At 56.7% G+C, this 15,397-nt stretch overlaps 2 protein-coding genes across 2 annotated transcripts; both read right to left on the bottom strand.

Annotated features, from left to right (window-relative positions):
- Window positions 1–2,927: 2,927 nt before the first annotated feature.
- On the bottom strand, window positions 2,928–4,972 carry CGCA056_v001067 (putative C2H2-type zinc-finger transcription factor orf8; the record flags this gene model as incomplete). The annotated part of the gene is made up of 7 exons (XM_037316328.1): window positions 2,928–3,237; window positions 3,337–3,817; window positions 3,893–3,957; window positions 4,029–4,406; window positions 4,510–4,673; window positions 4,828–4,844; window positions 4,921–4,972. The coding sequence occupies 7 exons, from the start codon at window positions 4,970–4,972 to the stop codon at window positions 2,928–2,930; spliced, it is 1,467 nt and encodes a 488-aa protein (XP_037186000.1).
- Window positions 4,973–7,603: 2,631 nt separating this feature from the next.
- CGCA056_v001068 (uncharacterized protein) lies at window positions 7,604–8,903 on the bottom strand (the record flags this gene model as incomplete). The annotated part of the gene is made up of 2 exons (XM_037316329.1): window positions 7,604–7,762; window positions 8,736–8,903. The coding sequence occupies 2 exons, from the start codon at window positions 8,901–8,903 to the stop codon at window positions 7,604–7,606; spliced, it is 327 nt and encodes a 108-aa protein (XP_037185997.1).
- Between the last annotated feature and the right edge of the window lie 6,494 nt (window positions 8,904–15,397).

Raw genomic sequence — 15,397 nt, forward strand, 5'->3', positions numbered from 1 at the left:
TGCCCGCCAGGACTAGTGTCGACAGAAGAGGCTTGGATCGAGTCGATACCGCCCCTCTTCCGTGCCTTGCCAGATATGAAGATGCAAGTCGTCATGGCCTGCTTTGGGACGCTGCATGCCTTGGTCCCCTCTCGCTTCCTGCTTGAATGCTTCACCTCTGGTCCAGACTGCGGGTTGCAGAACGAAGACTGCGCGCTCAGAGAGCCATCGCTCGGCCATTTTGACGTTTGCATTGATGCTGCGACCTGGAAACGGGACGGATCATGATGGGATGGGAGGAACAGACCCCGTCAAATCAGCACTCAATCTGCTTGTTAGGCCTTCGCCTTGTCTGCGTATGGCGCCGATCTTTGCACCCGCGGACCCATCAACTTGGTAAAGCATCTTTCGACCTCACGGCTGTTGAGTGTTCCACGGCAGGCAGCTGCATTGAACCCTGGGAACGGGGAAGACAAACAGCGTCTCCCGAGCATGGAGCCTCTCCGCCTGCCGGGCTTTCACGACTCGTGGATTCAGCCTCAAGATGCCGTTTATCAGTCATGGTCTAGAAAGATCCGCAGAAGACGATCAAAGCTCCGCGACGTCTCTGTCCGGCACCGGCACGATGAACTCTCGTCTTCCCCCACTCAACCCAAAGCCTCTGCACGATTTCTTGGTATCGTCGTCGACTGCTCTGGGATGTCGGCAGGCGGTAAAGGAAGCTGCGCGCGTTGCGGTAATAGGCAGTTGCATTCACTTACACGTGGACGATAAATTGCTCCCGCCAGCCTCTTAGTATCAATAGCCCCACGATACGTGAGGTCCGTCGTGCTGGAGGACCGGGGCCCCTGGGAGTGCTGCTTCCTGGAGTTGGGTTGGGATTATTCCCTTCTGAACCCCGGTCCCAGGCTCGACCGGATAAAGCAGGCCCTGCTCTCCTCCAAACTCGGCTCGACTGATCTTGACATCACCGGGAGACCCCCGGCCACAGGTCGCGCGCCCTTGGCAGGCGGCGCCTACGCAACAGCAGCGGGGGGACCCCTCTCCTTTCACCCACCAACCCATGGACGGAGAGCGACTCCGAGAGCCAGGTCCCCATCGCTTTTTTCCTTCTGTTTAGTGTGTTCTCCGCCACGCCCACACCTTGCTAGAACCCGTCGTATCTCCATATTGACGACTTGACAAAAGATCCAAAAACGACATCGGATGAAAGAAGCAAAGCACGTTGGGCTTCATTTCGCTGAATTCAATGTTCTTTCTCATTCGTTGTTTTTCTCGCGCGCCGTCCGAGGTTAGGTAGGTATCCATTCTGCACCATACCATGCACCGCGTACCCGTAAACCCGCGCGCGCCCCATCTCGTAATCCTTCCCAGCAATGCTTATTGTTCCCTTTGTAAGGTAAACGGGGTCTCGTTTTTTCTGCGAGGTCCTTTCTGCACGAAGCCGAGGCAGCTTTTCGTTTGTTGCATGCCTTACCCACGACGCACCTTGAGGAACGTAAAGAAGAGGAGAGGAGAATCAGAAAAATACGAAAATACAAGATACAGAAATTTACCACTGTTTTGGAAAGCGACAACTGTGACCTTTCTCACCACACCCCCCTCCCCTGCCCACGGGTACCCTAGACCATGTTGGGACCAACGTTGGGGGCCTCTCTCCGAAACAGGTGACTCTCTCTCCCGCGCCGTTCATAGGCCCGTCAGAGGCTGCAGAGTCTTTTCGAGATTAAGAAAAAAAACCAGGGGTCTGGTTACCGTTGTTTCTGTTGTCTTTTTTTCCTCCGATGAGGGTAGCATCCATTGCGGGAGTCGTTCACAAGTCACATTGGAGCGGAGGGAGGGGGGGCGGCGGGAGGGAACTCCGATGACGTTCGGTTCTTAACAACATTTGCATTTGCATTTTTGGTTCGTTTGTGTGTGTAATGTGTGTGTGTGTGTGCCATCGAGGCCCGACCAGCATATAAAAAAGGTAGAAGAAAATTATGTACCAAACGTCTCTCTCTCTCTCAATCAATCAACACCGTATGTCCAAAATAGGCAATATGTAAAAAAAAAACCAAACGACAAAAAAAGTTTGAAGGTTGGAAGAAGGTTGTGTGAACAAGAAGAAGAGAAGAAGAAGAACAGCGTTTTCCGTAATCTTTCGTTTCCTTGAGGGGAACGAGGTGTATTTCAAGAAACGCTAAAGAAAGGGTATATCTTAAAAGATGAGGAGAATAGAAAATAAGAAAATAAGAAATAAAGGGTGGTGAAGAAGCGGCCGGGATCCCCGACGCCGCGGTTGTTGGTGGTGGTTGGTGTTTTGTGAACGAAAATAAGCCAATAATGCCATCCCTTTCTCCATAAAACAAAAGTCCAAAATCAAAGTAGCCAACGCAGAGCAGAGCAGAGCAAAAAATGACAGAAAAATAAACACCGTATCCTCCCAAGTCGGCGAGAACATATGACCACGAAGGATAGACACGTTCTGACCGTTTCCCTTCCTCTAAGACAAAGCAGAGTCGATTTTTGATTCCCAAAACACAGCCTATCTCCTCCTCTCCTCCTCTGCAAGCTGAAAGTCCTTTTGTTTTCTTCTTTCCCTAGGATGTACAGATAGAATGGAAGAAAACAGAAAACACCAAAAAGAGGGGGGCGGGCAGGGCGCGCAGTGCGGCGTTGGTCGTTCTCGTACGTTGTTGGTCGTCGCATGTCGGCATGGATGATGTGCGAGGAGCGGAAGAGCAAGGGGCCCAGCCAAAGTCCGACGGCCCCTCTCTTCCTGACTGTGCTGCCCCCCTTCTCCATCCAACACATCCCCCGCCAACAACCAACAGGGAAGAGTGAGAAAAAAAAAGAGGTGTCATGCCGGTCTTTGCGTCGTTAAAAATAATGATGAATGATGGCTGCTTCCAACACAAACAAAAACAAGGCAGGCCGTGCCCCTAAGCCACGTCACCCCAGCAGGTCTATGTGTTGCGGCGCTGCTTGCACTTGTCGTGGAGGAGGTGGCCGTTCCGCGCCGTTGTTCTCGTGAACTCGGCTCCACAGTTGGGGCAGGTCGCCTTGGCTGCTTGGCCTGACTTCTCGCGTTGGTGTCTGAGGAGGTTGCTAAAGGTCGAGAACTGGCGGCCGTTGCAGCCGTGCTCCCAACATTGGGGCTTGGGCCGGCTCTGCACCACCCTCACGTGCCCTCCCTGGTCCGCTCCGGCTCCGGGCGCCATCGAGGGCGGCACGCCGTACATCATCGGGTCCTGGCTGACTGACAGTGGAGGGCGGCTGCTAAGAGGCGGTGTGTCAGCTTTCCTGCCCTGCTGCTGCTGCTGCTGCCAAAAGTAGTGGCCTCGGCCACCACTTCTCGGTTCGCTGCTCACGTACCCGTACTGTGCTGGTGGTTGGAACTGGTTGGAGTAGTCCATGCCGCCCATGCTGTAGGCCGGCGCCATCGGAGGGTACCCGCTCTGGTAGCCGTGGTCTGACAGCGGCGGGCTGTAGGAAGGGAGGTATGACGAGCTTCCCATGGTGGTCGTCGGCTCGGCGAGGAGCGAGATCGGGGCTGGCGCGGTGGTGTAGACGGGAACGCCCATCGTGCTGGAGACGTCGGGCATCGAGAGCGGTGGCGAGTGGATGTAGCTGTTGCTGCCGGCTCTCCTTACCCGTTGAGAGGTCTTTGAGTCCCGGCGCGCCTGGTCCCTCTGCTTCTTCAGTTCCCGCTGCTCCGGCGTCATGACCCCCCTTGGCGGGCTGGCCGTCACCGATCTCGATCCGCTGGGCGGTGTGAGGCTGGCGTCTGAGGAGCCGAGAGATGCGAGGTTGTGGCCGAGAAGCGTCCCGCTTGATTCGCCGCTGTGTTCGAGGCCTTTTGGTTATGCATGTTAGAGGCACGTCCAGGGATGAGCTGTTGTTGGGAGGGGAGAGGGGGGAGCTGATTTACCAGGCCAGGTGAATGTTGATCGGCTTCCCATGGTGAACGTGGGGTCGAATGGGATAGCAACAGTGCTGGGAAAGAGACAAAGTGTTAGAGAGACTGGTCAACGGTTTTCAACGTGGTTCAAGGTCCGGGAGCGCACCTCATGCTTGCTCCGTGTGGTAGTGGCGGCGATGAGGATGGGTGGTGGTGAGAGTAGGTGTCCTGGGCCGGGTCTACTCTGACTAGAGGCGTCGAGTTGGAAGGGTGCTGTTGGTGGTGTACCTCGTTGCTGTCGTTCCACTCTGCATTCAAGATCTCGGGAGGCAGGAGGGGGAAAGGCGAGTATCCTTGGGAGCTAGAGTTGTTCGAGAGGAAGGTGGCCGAGCTGGGCGGGTTGGGACTGATATAGCCGGAGGAATGGAGAGCCTCGGACCTGATGGAGGGGCTGGACTCTATCGGCAAGGTTCTGGGGGAATCGACGAGCTGTATGCTTGCGAACTGAGCAGTGGTGGCTGATACGCGGCTTCCTGCTCGGGATCTGGGTGGAAGTGAGTAAGAGTTCTCGCAACCCTGCTCGGAATAACTGGAAGCCATTGATAAAGAAGAAGGACGGCTAGGAAGAAACTCTGGATGGCACATACGGACAAGGTGGTGAGGGTCCAAGGTCGATGATGTTGTCAGTGTCGATGGAGTGAGAGTGTGTGTATGTGTGTATGTCCAAGCGCCGTTTACGGGTGTATGTGTTGTTGGTATGTGATGTGGCCAAGTGACGATGTATCGGCGAGGCGGAGGAGAGTGAGAAGGACTTATAACAGACCAATGTGAATCAGGCACCGAAGTTTTGAAGTCTGGAGAAGGAAGGATTGCTTGCTTGCTGGCCGGGTGGAGGCTTTCGGTTCAACTGAGATCACAGATGCTATACTTGGACATCATCAGAAGGTTAAAGATCTCAGCCTCACAGGTCCAGGAGCGGGCACTGGTCTTATAAATGGGAGTGGGCAGTGAACGACATGTAGTAAGTAGCGTGTGGAGTTATGGTATTAGATCCCGACCTTGTGTCGACGTACCGTCTGGCCATGCAGCAGACGGAGGAGAGATGGGCATGTTCGAAGACAAGCTACACTGGATGGAGGTAGGCCCAGACGTGGTGGCAGGGGTTCGAGGACGAGAGATAGATGGGATTATGGTGACCAGGATGGGGGAAGATGGGTACGGAGGTACAAGCACCAGCACCAGTGTGTGAGGAGGGGGGTGTGGTCCCAACGGTCGAAGAAGGGGAGGAGGGTAGGGGAGGGGAGGGGGGTGTTTTACGGGAAGAGGCGTATGTAGGACTCCCCTGGGGGTGTGTGTGTGGGGGATGAAGAGACGGAGAGGAAGAGAGGCAGAGGTGAGCAAGTGCGGCGTAGAACGAGGAGGTGTGTGTCTTTGCGTTGAGTCGAGAGTGTGACATGCAATACCCAGGACAAGGACTCTGGGGACAGGGCAGGACAGGACCTGCTGGTGGAGTGAGGGTCAAGTGCAGTCAAAGGTGTCTCTCCCACTTCTTCCAGTGTCCAGGCCAGAGGCAAAGGCAAAGGAAGAGAGACCCAGAAAGACTACCAGAGTGATGGGCAGACGGGCACAGTCCAGTCTCCAAGTCCGCCTACCTGTCTTAGCAATTGAAGAAAAGACATGGGGCTGTGGCGGGGACGGGGAAGGGATCGATAGGCTCCAGCATTTTCTGCAAAAGCATTGGCAGCCGCGGTATGAACGCCCCGGTCAGTACCCTCAACGTCCCTGCTTGGGATGGGCTGCAGGGCTATGGCTAGCGTCCTTCACCCTCGCAGCCTTCATATGCAGCAGAGGAACACACAGAAAGAGAGAGAGAGAGAGTTGCTGCACACCCGGCTAAGGCCAGACAGGCAAGGCAAGACGACAGGGCAGGGTATCCGTACCGGCAAGGAAAGGGTAATAAGAGGCAGGGAGCGGTATCCGTACCGTACCGTAGGTACCTGGCGGGGAGGAGAGGGGAGAGGGGAGAGGAGAGATGACAATGACATCGCTCAAGCCCTGGCTGGCCTCAAGGAGACGGGCCACTGGGTCCTGAAGGGCACCTCGCGCTCGCCTTTACTCTTTCCCACACCAGCCCTGGAGGCATGTACACCAGGTACACCACTAAGCAGCCCGTAAACTACAGGGCGTGGGCGGGCCACTGGACTGGGGCGGGCTAACGTCGTAGTGTAGAACGGTACGGCAGCCCGTACCAGCTGGTCTGTGATCGGGACGAGTGGATAATTCGGTGACCTTATTCCCTGTTGGGGCAGCTGTTTCGACGTCGACCGGGAACCAGGGCCGTGCTAAGGTACTGCCATAGTAGTCCTGCTCTGAGGACCTCGTCCAGGCAGAGACCAGGCGAGAAAAAAAAAAGCAGATAACCTGTGGAAGACGAATCAATACGATCGAGAGGAACAGAAAGGAAGATGAGAGTGTGAGATTGCGAGATGCCCTCGAGGTGGGATCCTGGGACAGACAGACACTGGCTGACGGGCTGGGCTGAACCGGGTGCGTGTAAGAGGTTACCGAACAGCAGGCCTGGCTGCTTGATGCGCCAACGCCAGTGCCAATACCAACGAGCGCTTGCTTGTCTCTCGCCCTCCGCGCCCTCTCTCTCTCTCTCTCTCTCTCTGAGTGTGTGTGTGGCCTTCAGCTTGTCTTGTCCCAGGTACAGAGACTCGATGGACCCCAGAAGACGGACAGACTTGGGCCGGGAGCCAGTACGTCGGGACGGCGGTTTTGCGTAGCAAACCTAGCCCGGCACTGGCCAGCCAGGGCAAAGACATGATGCATGTTGGTCCGACGGGTTAATGTGTGTTATGATGCCTCTCTCATCAATTATTAATTATGTTTCCTTTTTCTCGCTCCCCGCCTGACCCCTTGGGCACAACCACGGCAGTGTCAGCTGGCGGATAGGACCGATGCAGAACACGCGACTGAAGAAAAGAATGTCTTCTCCTGGTAATCCTGTGCAATGTTAAAACGAACATCAAGACGGCCGCTCGGGACAAACCGTGGCCGACGGGGGTTCGGATTGGCGAGGCGAAGGAAGCAGCAGCAGCAATCACCAAAGGGTGATGTGCCTGGCAAGGGCACGGGGATAAGTAAGGTATGATTTGAGAGAGAGCAGCAGATGGGCTAGGTAGCGTCCGTCTCCATCAGGTTGCAGGACGGCGTCCATTAGAGAGATTACCCTCTCTTCTGCGGTGTGGTGGTGATGGCGCGCACTCGCGCTCGTCGTCTCGCCTCGCGAATGCCAGACAGCGGACAAGCGAGTGCGGGCAGGGCAGATGAGAGGGACATGGAAGTCCTGGGAGAGAGACTGGAATAAAGGATCGGGATCCCTGCCGATGCTCGTGCACTGGTTGGTGTTGTGGTGGAGAGAGAACACTGCTGAGAGAAAGGAAGGGGACAAAAAAAAAAAAAAAGCAGTCGTTCGTCGATAATCCGAAGTGGGGACGGCGTGTGGTCGGGACAGCTGCCGGAACGTACCGCCAGCTGCAAAGCGCACTAGTCGAATCGGGCATGGCGGGGAGTGCCTGGCAAGGAACCAGGAAGACCAAGGTAGAGAGCACCACCACCACCACTTCATCTACGGACCGCAAGAAAGCAAGGTGAGCGCAATGGTATCCGCAAGGTGAAGAAACGATACCCTGACTACGGCATCCGTACCTTATCGTCCGTGCCTGACCGCTCCGCATCTCATCGGCCTTGCCCTCCGAACCTACCTACGACGCAGCGTGTTCTGTACGGATACGGACTCCTTCTTGGCTTCCAACCCGACCCGACCACGTTGGTTTGTCTGGCGGAGCATTGGTGAGTCAACCGCCGCAAGGAACTCCTTACCCACCGTGTGTCTGACTGCCCGTAAGATCAGTGACTCTTGTCTGAGGCGGATGCTGCTCACGAGGTGACAGAAGGCCCGTTCTGCTTATTGAAGAACCCCGCCTTGGTTCGGTTTCCAATTGTGTTCACCCACTCCGAGCCCGTACGCCGTATCCGGGGAGAGACATGATGGAATCATCAGCCCAGCCAGCTCACCCGCTCGCCTCCCAGTGTACCAGAATATTCCTCACATGTATCCGTACTTGCGAGCCGTATCCATTCCTTGATGGGGAGTGCGGTGTCTATGACGGTGCGGTACGGGACGCAGCCAGGACCAACCCGGCTTTCTGCCCACCACGAGCACGCCAAAGTCCCTACGGACGTTAACTATGTCCATCTTGAATCCGACCGGCACCGGTGCCGCTGCGGCAAAGACAGCCAACCAACCCAACGCAGTTCAGCCCAACCTTGCCTCGATCGAGAAGGTTAGACGACGAGCGTGTGTAGCCGCAGCGAGTGCGCGGCATGCGCTAGGCGTTCTTGCACTGCAAAGCTGCAAGTGAGATGGGTGGTGGGTTGACCGGCGCTCGCCAGTTGGGCGTTTTTCTTGGGTGTTTATGGCTGCCTTCCACCACTGTCTGCACATGCTTCCTTTTTCTTTCAAAATTAGCAGGACACGGCGTGTTTCCACAGACGAACTGCTGCCCTTCAAGGCCTCCAGCCAACCACCAGGCGACGAAATTAGCTGCTGCTGGACGAACGAGCGAGTGATGAACTGCAAGGAAGAGGCTTTCCCGCGCGGGAAGATCACATAGCGTCCGTCATCAGCAACAACCTTTCCAGACGCCACACCGTAGCCGTCCTCCTCCTGTTCCCCTACACCTAATTCCTTATCGATTGTCGATTAGGTTGTGAGGCCCAAGTCCGTGGTCGACCGGAGAGACCATGAGACATGACAAGACGACCCAGTCCACTGGTGTGTCCTCTGCCCTGTGAATGCGTGCCTTGCCTTGCCTCGCCTCGCCTTGCCTTGGGTCCAGCCAGGTTCGGCCGGGGCAAGCAAGCAAACATCACTGAGGCCGGTTTTTGCTTTTCTAGGTCTTACTGAGACGCACCTGATTGAGTTGTCGATCTGAGCTGAATGGCGGACAACGGACTGACCGCTCCGTGCGGCCATGACAGGAACGTGTCGCTGGCTGTTGTCTGAACCCGACATCTGGTCGTCCTGACTGATGGCTGTCCCTGACACGTTCTAGAGCCCTTCAGGGTGGCCAGTAGCCCACGTACTCGTCGTCTGTCCGCCGGCTATCAAGGCATCTCATCTTGCTCATCCTCATCCGAGCACTTTCCAAGAATATCACGGGACCTGCAACGCCAAGCGCCCTGTGCTGGTCGTTGGCTGATATCAGCGCTTGATGTGCAGCTGGGGTTGTGGCTGTAGGGCGTAGGTGCCGACGGCGTGCAGCAGTGCCCATGCATGCACGGCATTGCCATTTTTGAGTTTGCCAGACCACGAACATTCCGATCATGGGCACTCGTCTGCCGTGTCGAGTCTTGAGTCGCGGTGGCTGGCAAAATAGGCACAGAGTAATGATTTGCTGCGGACCGGATGGTTGTAGTTCCTGTGGTTTAATTGCTGCAACTGCCTGCCCCGGCCCCACTTGGCCCTCAGGCAGAGAGATTTGAGCCTGCACCGTCGGGACCAGGTGGCAGGCAGTGCTGCTGAAATCTTCCGTCCAGCTACCCAGCTGCGCGGGTGCCTCCCTGTCCCCTGCCGTCAATGTTTCAAGCCCCGACGGCAACAGAGTTTCTTCTCTCCACTCGAGCATTGCCGCGTCTGTCATCGCACCGCTTGCACTGCCGTCACCACTGCAAGGCTTCAGCAACATCAGCAGCTTCCGCTTTGCTGGCGCCATCGTCCTGAACCTAAGCTGTGAGGCATCGTCGCCCACATGCTCCAGACTGGCCGGGCAACACCTCTCCCATGCCTGGGCCGCGCTTGATCCTCCTGCACCTCGTCAACCCTGTCGCTTCAGCTCGCCAGCCTTGCTCGTCTGTCTCGTCAAGAAACGCAGACGCAGCAGTCGCAGACGCTGCCACTCCAGCTCCCTCAGCTGCTGCTGCATCACCTGCCACTGCTTGGCTCTCTCGGTCCCGAGAAGCTGTCTGCTTGGGGGCCAGATTCTCGGTCCCGCCCTTGGTGTCGTTCTTGCCGCCATCTCCCAACGCCCCTCTCTCGGTGTCTTCCCGATCCCCCAGACATCACATGGCGCCGCCGACTGCACCTTGACGCCCCTAGGGCTGGGGGTCCCAGACATCACGCCCAAAGGCTTGCCGCATCTTTGCCGCGCTAAAGCCTGAAGCTCAGCAAGACTCGCCGTCTCACGTTTGAACAACGGATAGGGCTCGTCCGGCGTCCCTGGCGTCACTAAACCAGTCTCCCGCGCGGGCGTTCAACATTCATTCACCATGAGCCACGCTTCTCCGCACCCATTCTCCCGCTCAGCAGCAGCAGCAGTCGACAAAAGTCCCCTGCACCAAGACGCCATACCCACCTACTTTCGTCTCCAACTTTGTGTGTGTACCTGCGGGTCATCGAATGCTGCTTTTCTTTGCCTACGTCTGGTCGAATGACTACACCGCAACTGGATAGCAACAACACCCTCTCCAAGTCCGGCTTCTATTTGCGCGACCACCGGGGCCTCCCCCGCGTCCGTCAGCAGACAACACCCGCATAGCGGCACATACGTCAAATCTCCCACTACGGCACGTTGCGTCTCCCCAGGCTCTGGCAGTCCAGGAACAATAACAATATTGGAAGCACTCGGCCCTACCACCACCACAACTGCCACCATCATCACCACCACTCAACGGCGATCCCACTACTGGATATTGGAGAAGCACCATCTTGTGCCCTGCTATCGCCACACCCTTGGGCATGCTGTGCTGTCACCATCAGTGGCGTCTCAACTGTCGTGAGCCCACGCTGGCCTGCGTCGTTTCAAGTTTATCCAAAGACGTTCTCGTAGCTCCAGTCCCGCCCCAAAGCTGTAGATGGCTTTTCTGCGGAGTTCGAATCGCATCTGACCAGCGGCACCAGCACAAGCCGTGGCCTGGCGTCCCGAAGGCGTTGCATGTTCTAAATTAGACGGAGACACTAGAGCACGTCGGAGTTAACAGTGTGTATTTCACTGCTGCCTTGCGACTGGAAATGCGACCGTCGCTTTCAGGTCGGCCCAGAATAGGGCCCCAAGACGACCTTCGGACGACGGGCGCAGACCCAAATGAGGCCCGGGCTCAGGGACAAGGACAGCACCGAGAGCTCTCACCTCGAGTCCAGTCGAGCGGACGACGTCCGACTTGACACTTTGGACGGGGAGGGGAGAGCCAAAAGTCCAAACGCTGGTCACCGACGGTGCAGCTCATCACCCAAACCGGCCAGGAAAGACCCTGTCACCGCGGCACCAGCGATCCACAAGGCTTAGACCTTGGGGTTGGGACGGCATGCACTAAGATGTCGATGTTCACATCCGTCCGATTTCTCTGATGGGCAACCACTATGTCCGAAGTACCTTTGGCCACACACACCCAGCCCTCTCCGAACAGACCGGTCCATGCCCATCGCACCGCTTTGCTGGGAAGGGGTTGCTTGAGGGTGTGGACAATGAGCGTCTATTCAAGCCAATTGCCTCCTGCCCGCCAGTCTCCTTCATGCAGCGACGGCGTTCTAGCCGCGCACTGAATTGCCCCAAGCATGCTGGGTGGTCTGTAGACCGAAACGTGCGGCCGCTGCTAACCAACCAGACGAAGCCAAGGGAGCACAGGCGGGTGGTGATATGGACGAGGGCAGAAGCTAGAACACCCTCTGTGCCTTCGACTGCTGATGACCAAGGAGCCTGTCATGATTGCTTGCCTCGCTGGCAGCGACAGGATCGGCGAAACACACGCTCACGAGAGAAGCACGATATCCGACTTGGGACTTCGTATCACCAGGTGTCACTGACTCAAAACTTGACGTGCGAGGTCTTGCTGGGATAGCCAGGTCTACTGAGAATCTATTGGAGCTCGAGAGACGCCGGGGAACGAGTGCCCCTTTCCAGTAACGGCGACAGGTCGCGGATGGCTTTCTTCCAGCTAAACCCTGCAGGGCCGCGCCGTTGCAACCCATCTTACACAGCTTGCTCTAGGCATCTGGATAATCTTTGGGGGACCTTCCAGAATAAGTCGAGGCATCACCAGCCGACAACGACGACTTGACCAAACGGCACTTTGGCTGCGGTGTGTACACGCACAAGTGCAGGGTCCCCACGAATGCGTTCCCTGCCAAAGAACGAACCCTCTTCTGCGTCCACCAGGAAAGGACTAATCCGACCTTTTGAGTTCTCACTTTTGCGCAGGACAGCTACAAATTGCGCTCTCGTAAGGCTAACCTCCGCTGCTAGGCTGTCCTTGATTATGTGAGATGGGTCCAGAATGGAACGCACACAAACGGGAGGATCTAGGGAAAACGGCGTCAATCGTGTGGCTAGATATACGAATTGCCTTACTGGGAAAGCGTGCCCACTTTGGTCGTGCTCCCAGGTTCTTGCACATCCGGTCCGACAAGAGACGATCGATATGTGCAAGCCGCAAATCTACGGATCCGGCCGTCTACGGAGTCAGGCGGCTCAAAGCTCGTCTGGCCCCGCTGAGCACGGCACAAGCAGGTATCAACGCTGTTGTGATGGCTTCGGACGGCGTTGTTAAAGGCCCATCCCATCCCGGAGACCCTGTCGGCTATCCCAAAAGGGCATGTGGATTCGTGGAAGACAATCCGGAATTCCACACCAGCCCTCGCAATGGAAACGACAAAGGCCAATCAGCATCATCCTCACAGCTGGGTCTCTATACACGAGATAGCATACCCAATCTGAGGAGGGACTACCTGGAAGGCTTCGTTCGGTATTGACTGGCATCGTCAGAAAATTGTACTGCGCCGTTGACGAGCCGATGCGAGACGCGGAGAGGGCACAGCGGCACGGGTGGCCAGGCATACGCCGCACAGCACCCCTGCCCATGGAGAACTGCAACGATGGCTGCCACGTTGATGATTGCCCATCAAAATGGAGACTTGCTGAACCAGGACCACCTTGGCTCAGGCCGCGGGCCAGGACGTGTAAGCTCCGAGAGTTCGGGACTCGCCCAACGACACGGTCGGACAACATGACGGGTCCCAACTCCGACGACCAGCCGCACACCTTCGACGTAAATTGATCAATGAGGTCAAGCTTGATGACGAATACGCTAGCCCGCCCCCAGTTGCACAGACGCCAGCTTTTTGCCATCAAGATTGCACCGCGTGCGAGAGCACCCACTGGGCAATTAAACGCCGTTGGGAGGTTTCTCCTACGGGCGTTGCTATGCGCCCTTTGCCATAGGCCCATCAAGTCTGACAATCCGTGTCTGACTTGCACAGCACACGTTCTCGAGGACAACTGCCTGTGGGGCAATGTCTCTCTGCAGACTCCCTCCGCATTACCCTCACACGAGACACGGCACACGGCAGACGACACTGAACACTCCGCCAACTCAGATGCCGCAGTCACAGAGACATTCTGCCGCACGAGCTTCGAGGTGCAAAAAGCTGGAGACGCTCCTGGCTCTGTAATTGTTAGCGTCACCGACTTCTCTTCACATGCCGCAGGCGCATGGCCTCACGTCGCAGATGGAGACGGTATGTTGAGTCTCCACAAGCCGCAAGGTCCTTTTGCACGGAAATTGCCCAAAGGCGAAAATCGGCCGCTTCTCTGCCTCGCAACCACGGCCAATCACCCACACCCGCAGAATGCCTTATGATTACCACTTTGTAATGCGACTTCGGCCCCCAAAGTCGACAGTCAACTCACAAACTGTATCGGATGCTCTGCGCCGATCCGGACCATGTCCGCTACCCCAGATTCCAATCAATCTCGCCGTTCCGTACCAAAAAGTCGCCGAGCGGGCCATTCAAGTCTCCGATTCGTCAACCACTCAGTAGACTTTGGCTTCTGAGAGAGCACTTCCTCGAGCCATCACAAACGCGGCTCCCGGTCGTCGGCCTCAGAGCTCGACATTGAGATTGTGGTGAGCATCCCAGAGCTTCGTCGCATCAGCACACGGATGTGCTGGGCCCGGCTTGCGGGCGCTCCTCTGATCTGTCAGCAGATTAGAAATGCGACCTCTGCGCGCGAGACGGGGCGGGCTGTTCCAGGCAACTGGTGCTCTCTAGGCCCAATGGCGACAGAAGTCCCGTCAACAATGCTGGCCGGCCATTCGCCGAAGAGTATGTGCATATTGCCTCCTGCCAACGAGCCATGAACCACGGCCTCGTAGGGCGACGAGCAGTTTAGGGCTGGGCCTGAACGATGCAGTCGTGTCACACCACACACGGCTGGCTGCATTGGCTGCCAGAGTGCACATAACTGCCTTCTTTGGTCCCCTTTCCGCTTGTACAGGAGCGCCCGCGATGTTCCGGGGCTCTTGCTGCCGATTTGCGGATACAGGTATGCAAACGGGCGGCGTGGCCTGCAGCGACACGGCGACGTCATTTCGAAATGAGCCTGTCGCAATTCAGAAGCTCTCACGCGACGCCTCCTCGAGGAGGGACTTCTATTTTCCTTCTTGACGGTTTCGTCGACGCCGCTTTTGCTCAAGTTGAGACACACGCAGCGGATTCCGCACCCCCGGACGTCATATCTCGTCTAGAAAGGCAGTTTCTTTCGGTTGCCCAGCTGCATTTCTCGCGCCGTGGCTGAACCAGACGAATCATTGTTCATGGCCTTCTTCTTCTCAGCACGGCTTTTACGCGTACACCTGCGGAAGCACATATCTCGCAGTCTCACATACTACCCATCAGACAGCAGCACACTTAGAATCCTTCCGCTGCCACCCCCAATATTCCTCCCAGCCCTACGAGGGACTGACCACCCTCCCTCTGTCGTGGTGTTGTGGGCGTCCAAAATCTGACATGCAGCATCGGATTCCAAAACGGTATGCTGCTGCCCACCCAGCTCTCAAACGAACCAGTTGCATTCATGTTGCCGCGAGGGGAAAGGCTTCAGCTCGCTGCAGTGCACCCGAAATGAAGAAGCCTTGTGTGCAGAGCCGTCATCTGCACCTTGGACGTGGCTAAGAATTGTTACATTTAGTTGCCCTTCACGTTCGAAATACCGCGACCGTGCCGCCCCCCCCCCGACAGAGCAACAAACCTCACCATGCGTCGCAGCCCGGCCTCGGTCGCGCATGGCTAAGGCGAGCAGCAATACTGCTCATTGTCACACACAGACTGGCTAAAATGGACCCTCCGTGCGACCTCTCGCCGTTGTTTGGCGGGCGTGATATCAAATTTCCAAGACCGAGCCTGCCAATTGATGGTCTTGTCCACCCCGCAGAGATCGAACAGCCCACAATAGACTGGATCGTTCTGTCCGGCTGAGGAATGCAACGGTGCGACCCCTCCCGCCGCCTTTGATGAGGTTCGTTGTGCGCATGGATGATTTGGCTCATCGGGAGGATTCAACGTCTCGCCGCCGACGCTCTGCGGGGAACGTGACCAAGAGATGCCAGGGACACACACGCCCCCCTCCTGAAATAAACGGCGATCAAGCAAATCGGTGGAGGAGACCGACCGCTTCAAAAAGGCGCATTTAGCTC

The sequence above is a fragment of the Colletotrichum aenigma genome (genome assembly GCF_013390185.1).
Source record: "Colletotrichum aenigma strain Cg56 chromosome Unknown KSG_Cg56_contig01, whole genome shotgun sequence".
Lineage (NCBI taxonomy): Eukaryota > Fungi > Ascomycota > Sordariomycetes > Glomerellales > Glomerellaceae > Colletotrichum > Colletotrichum aenigma.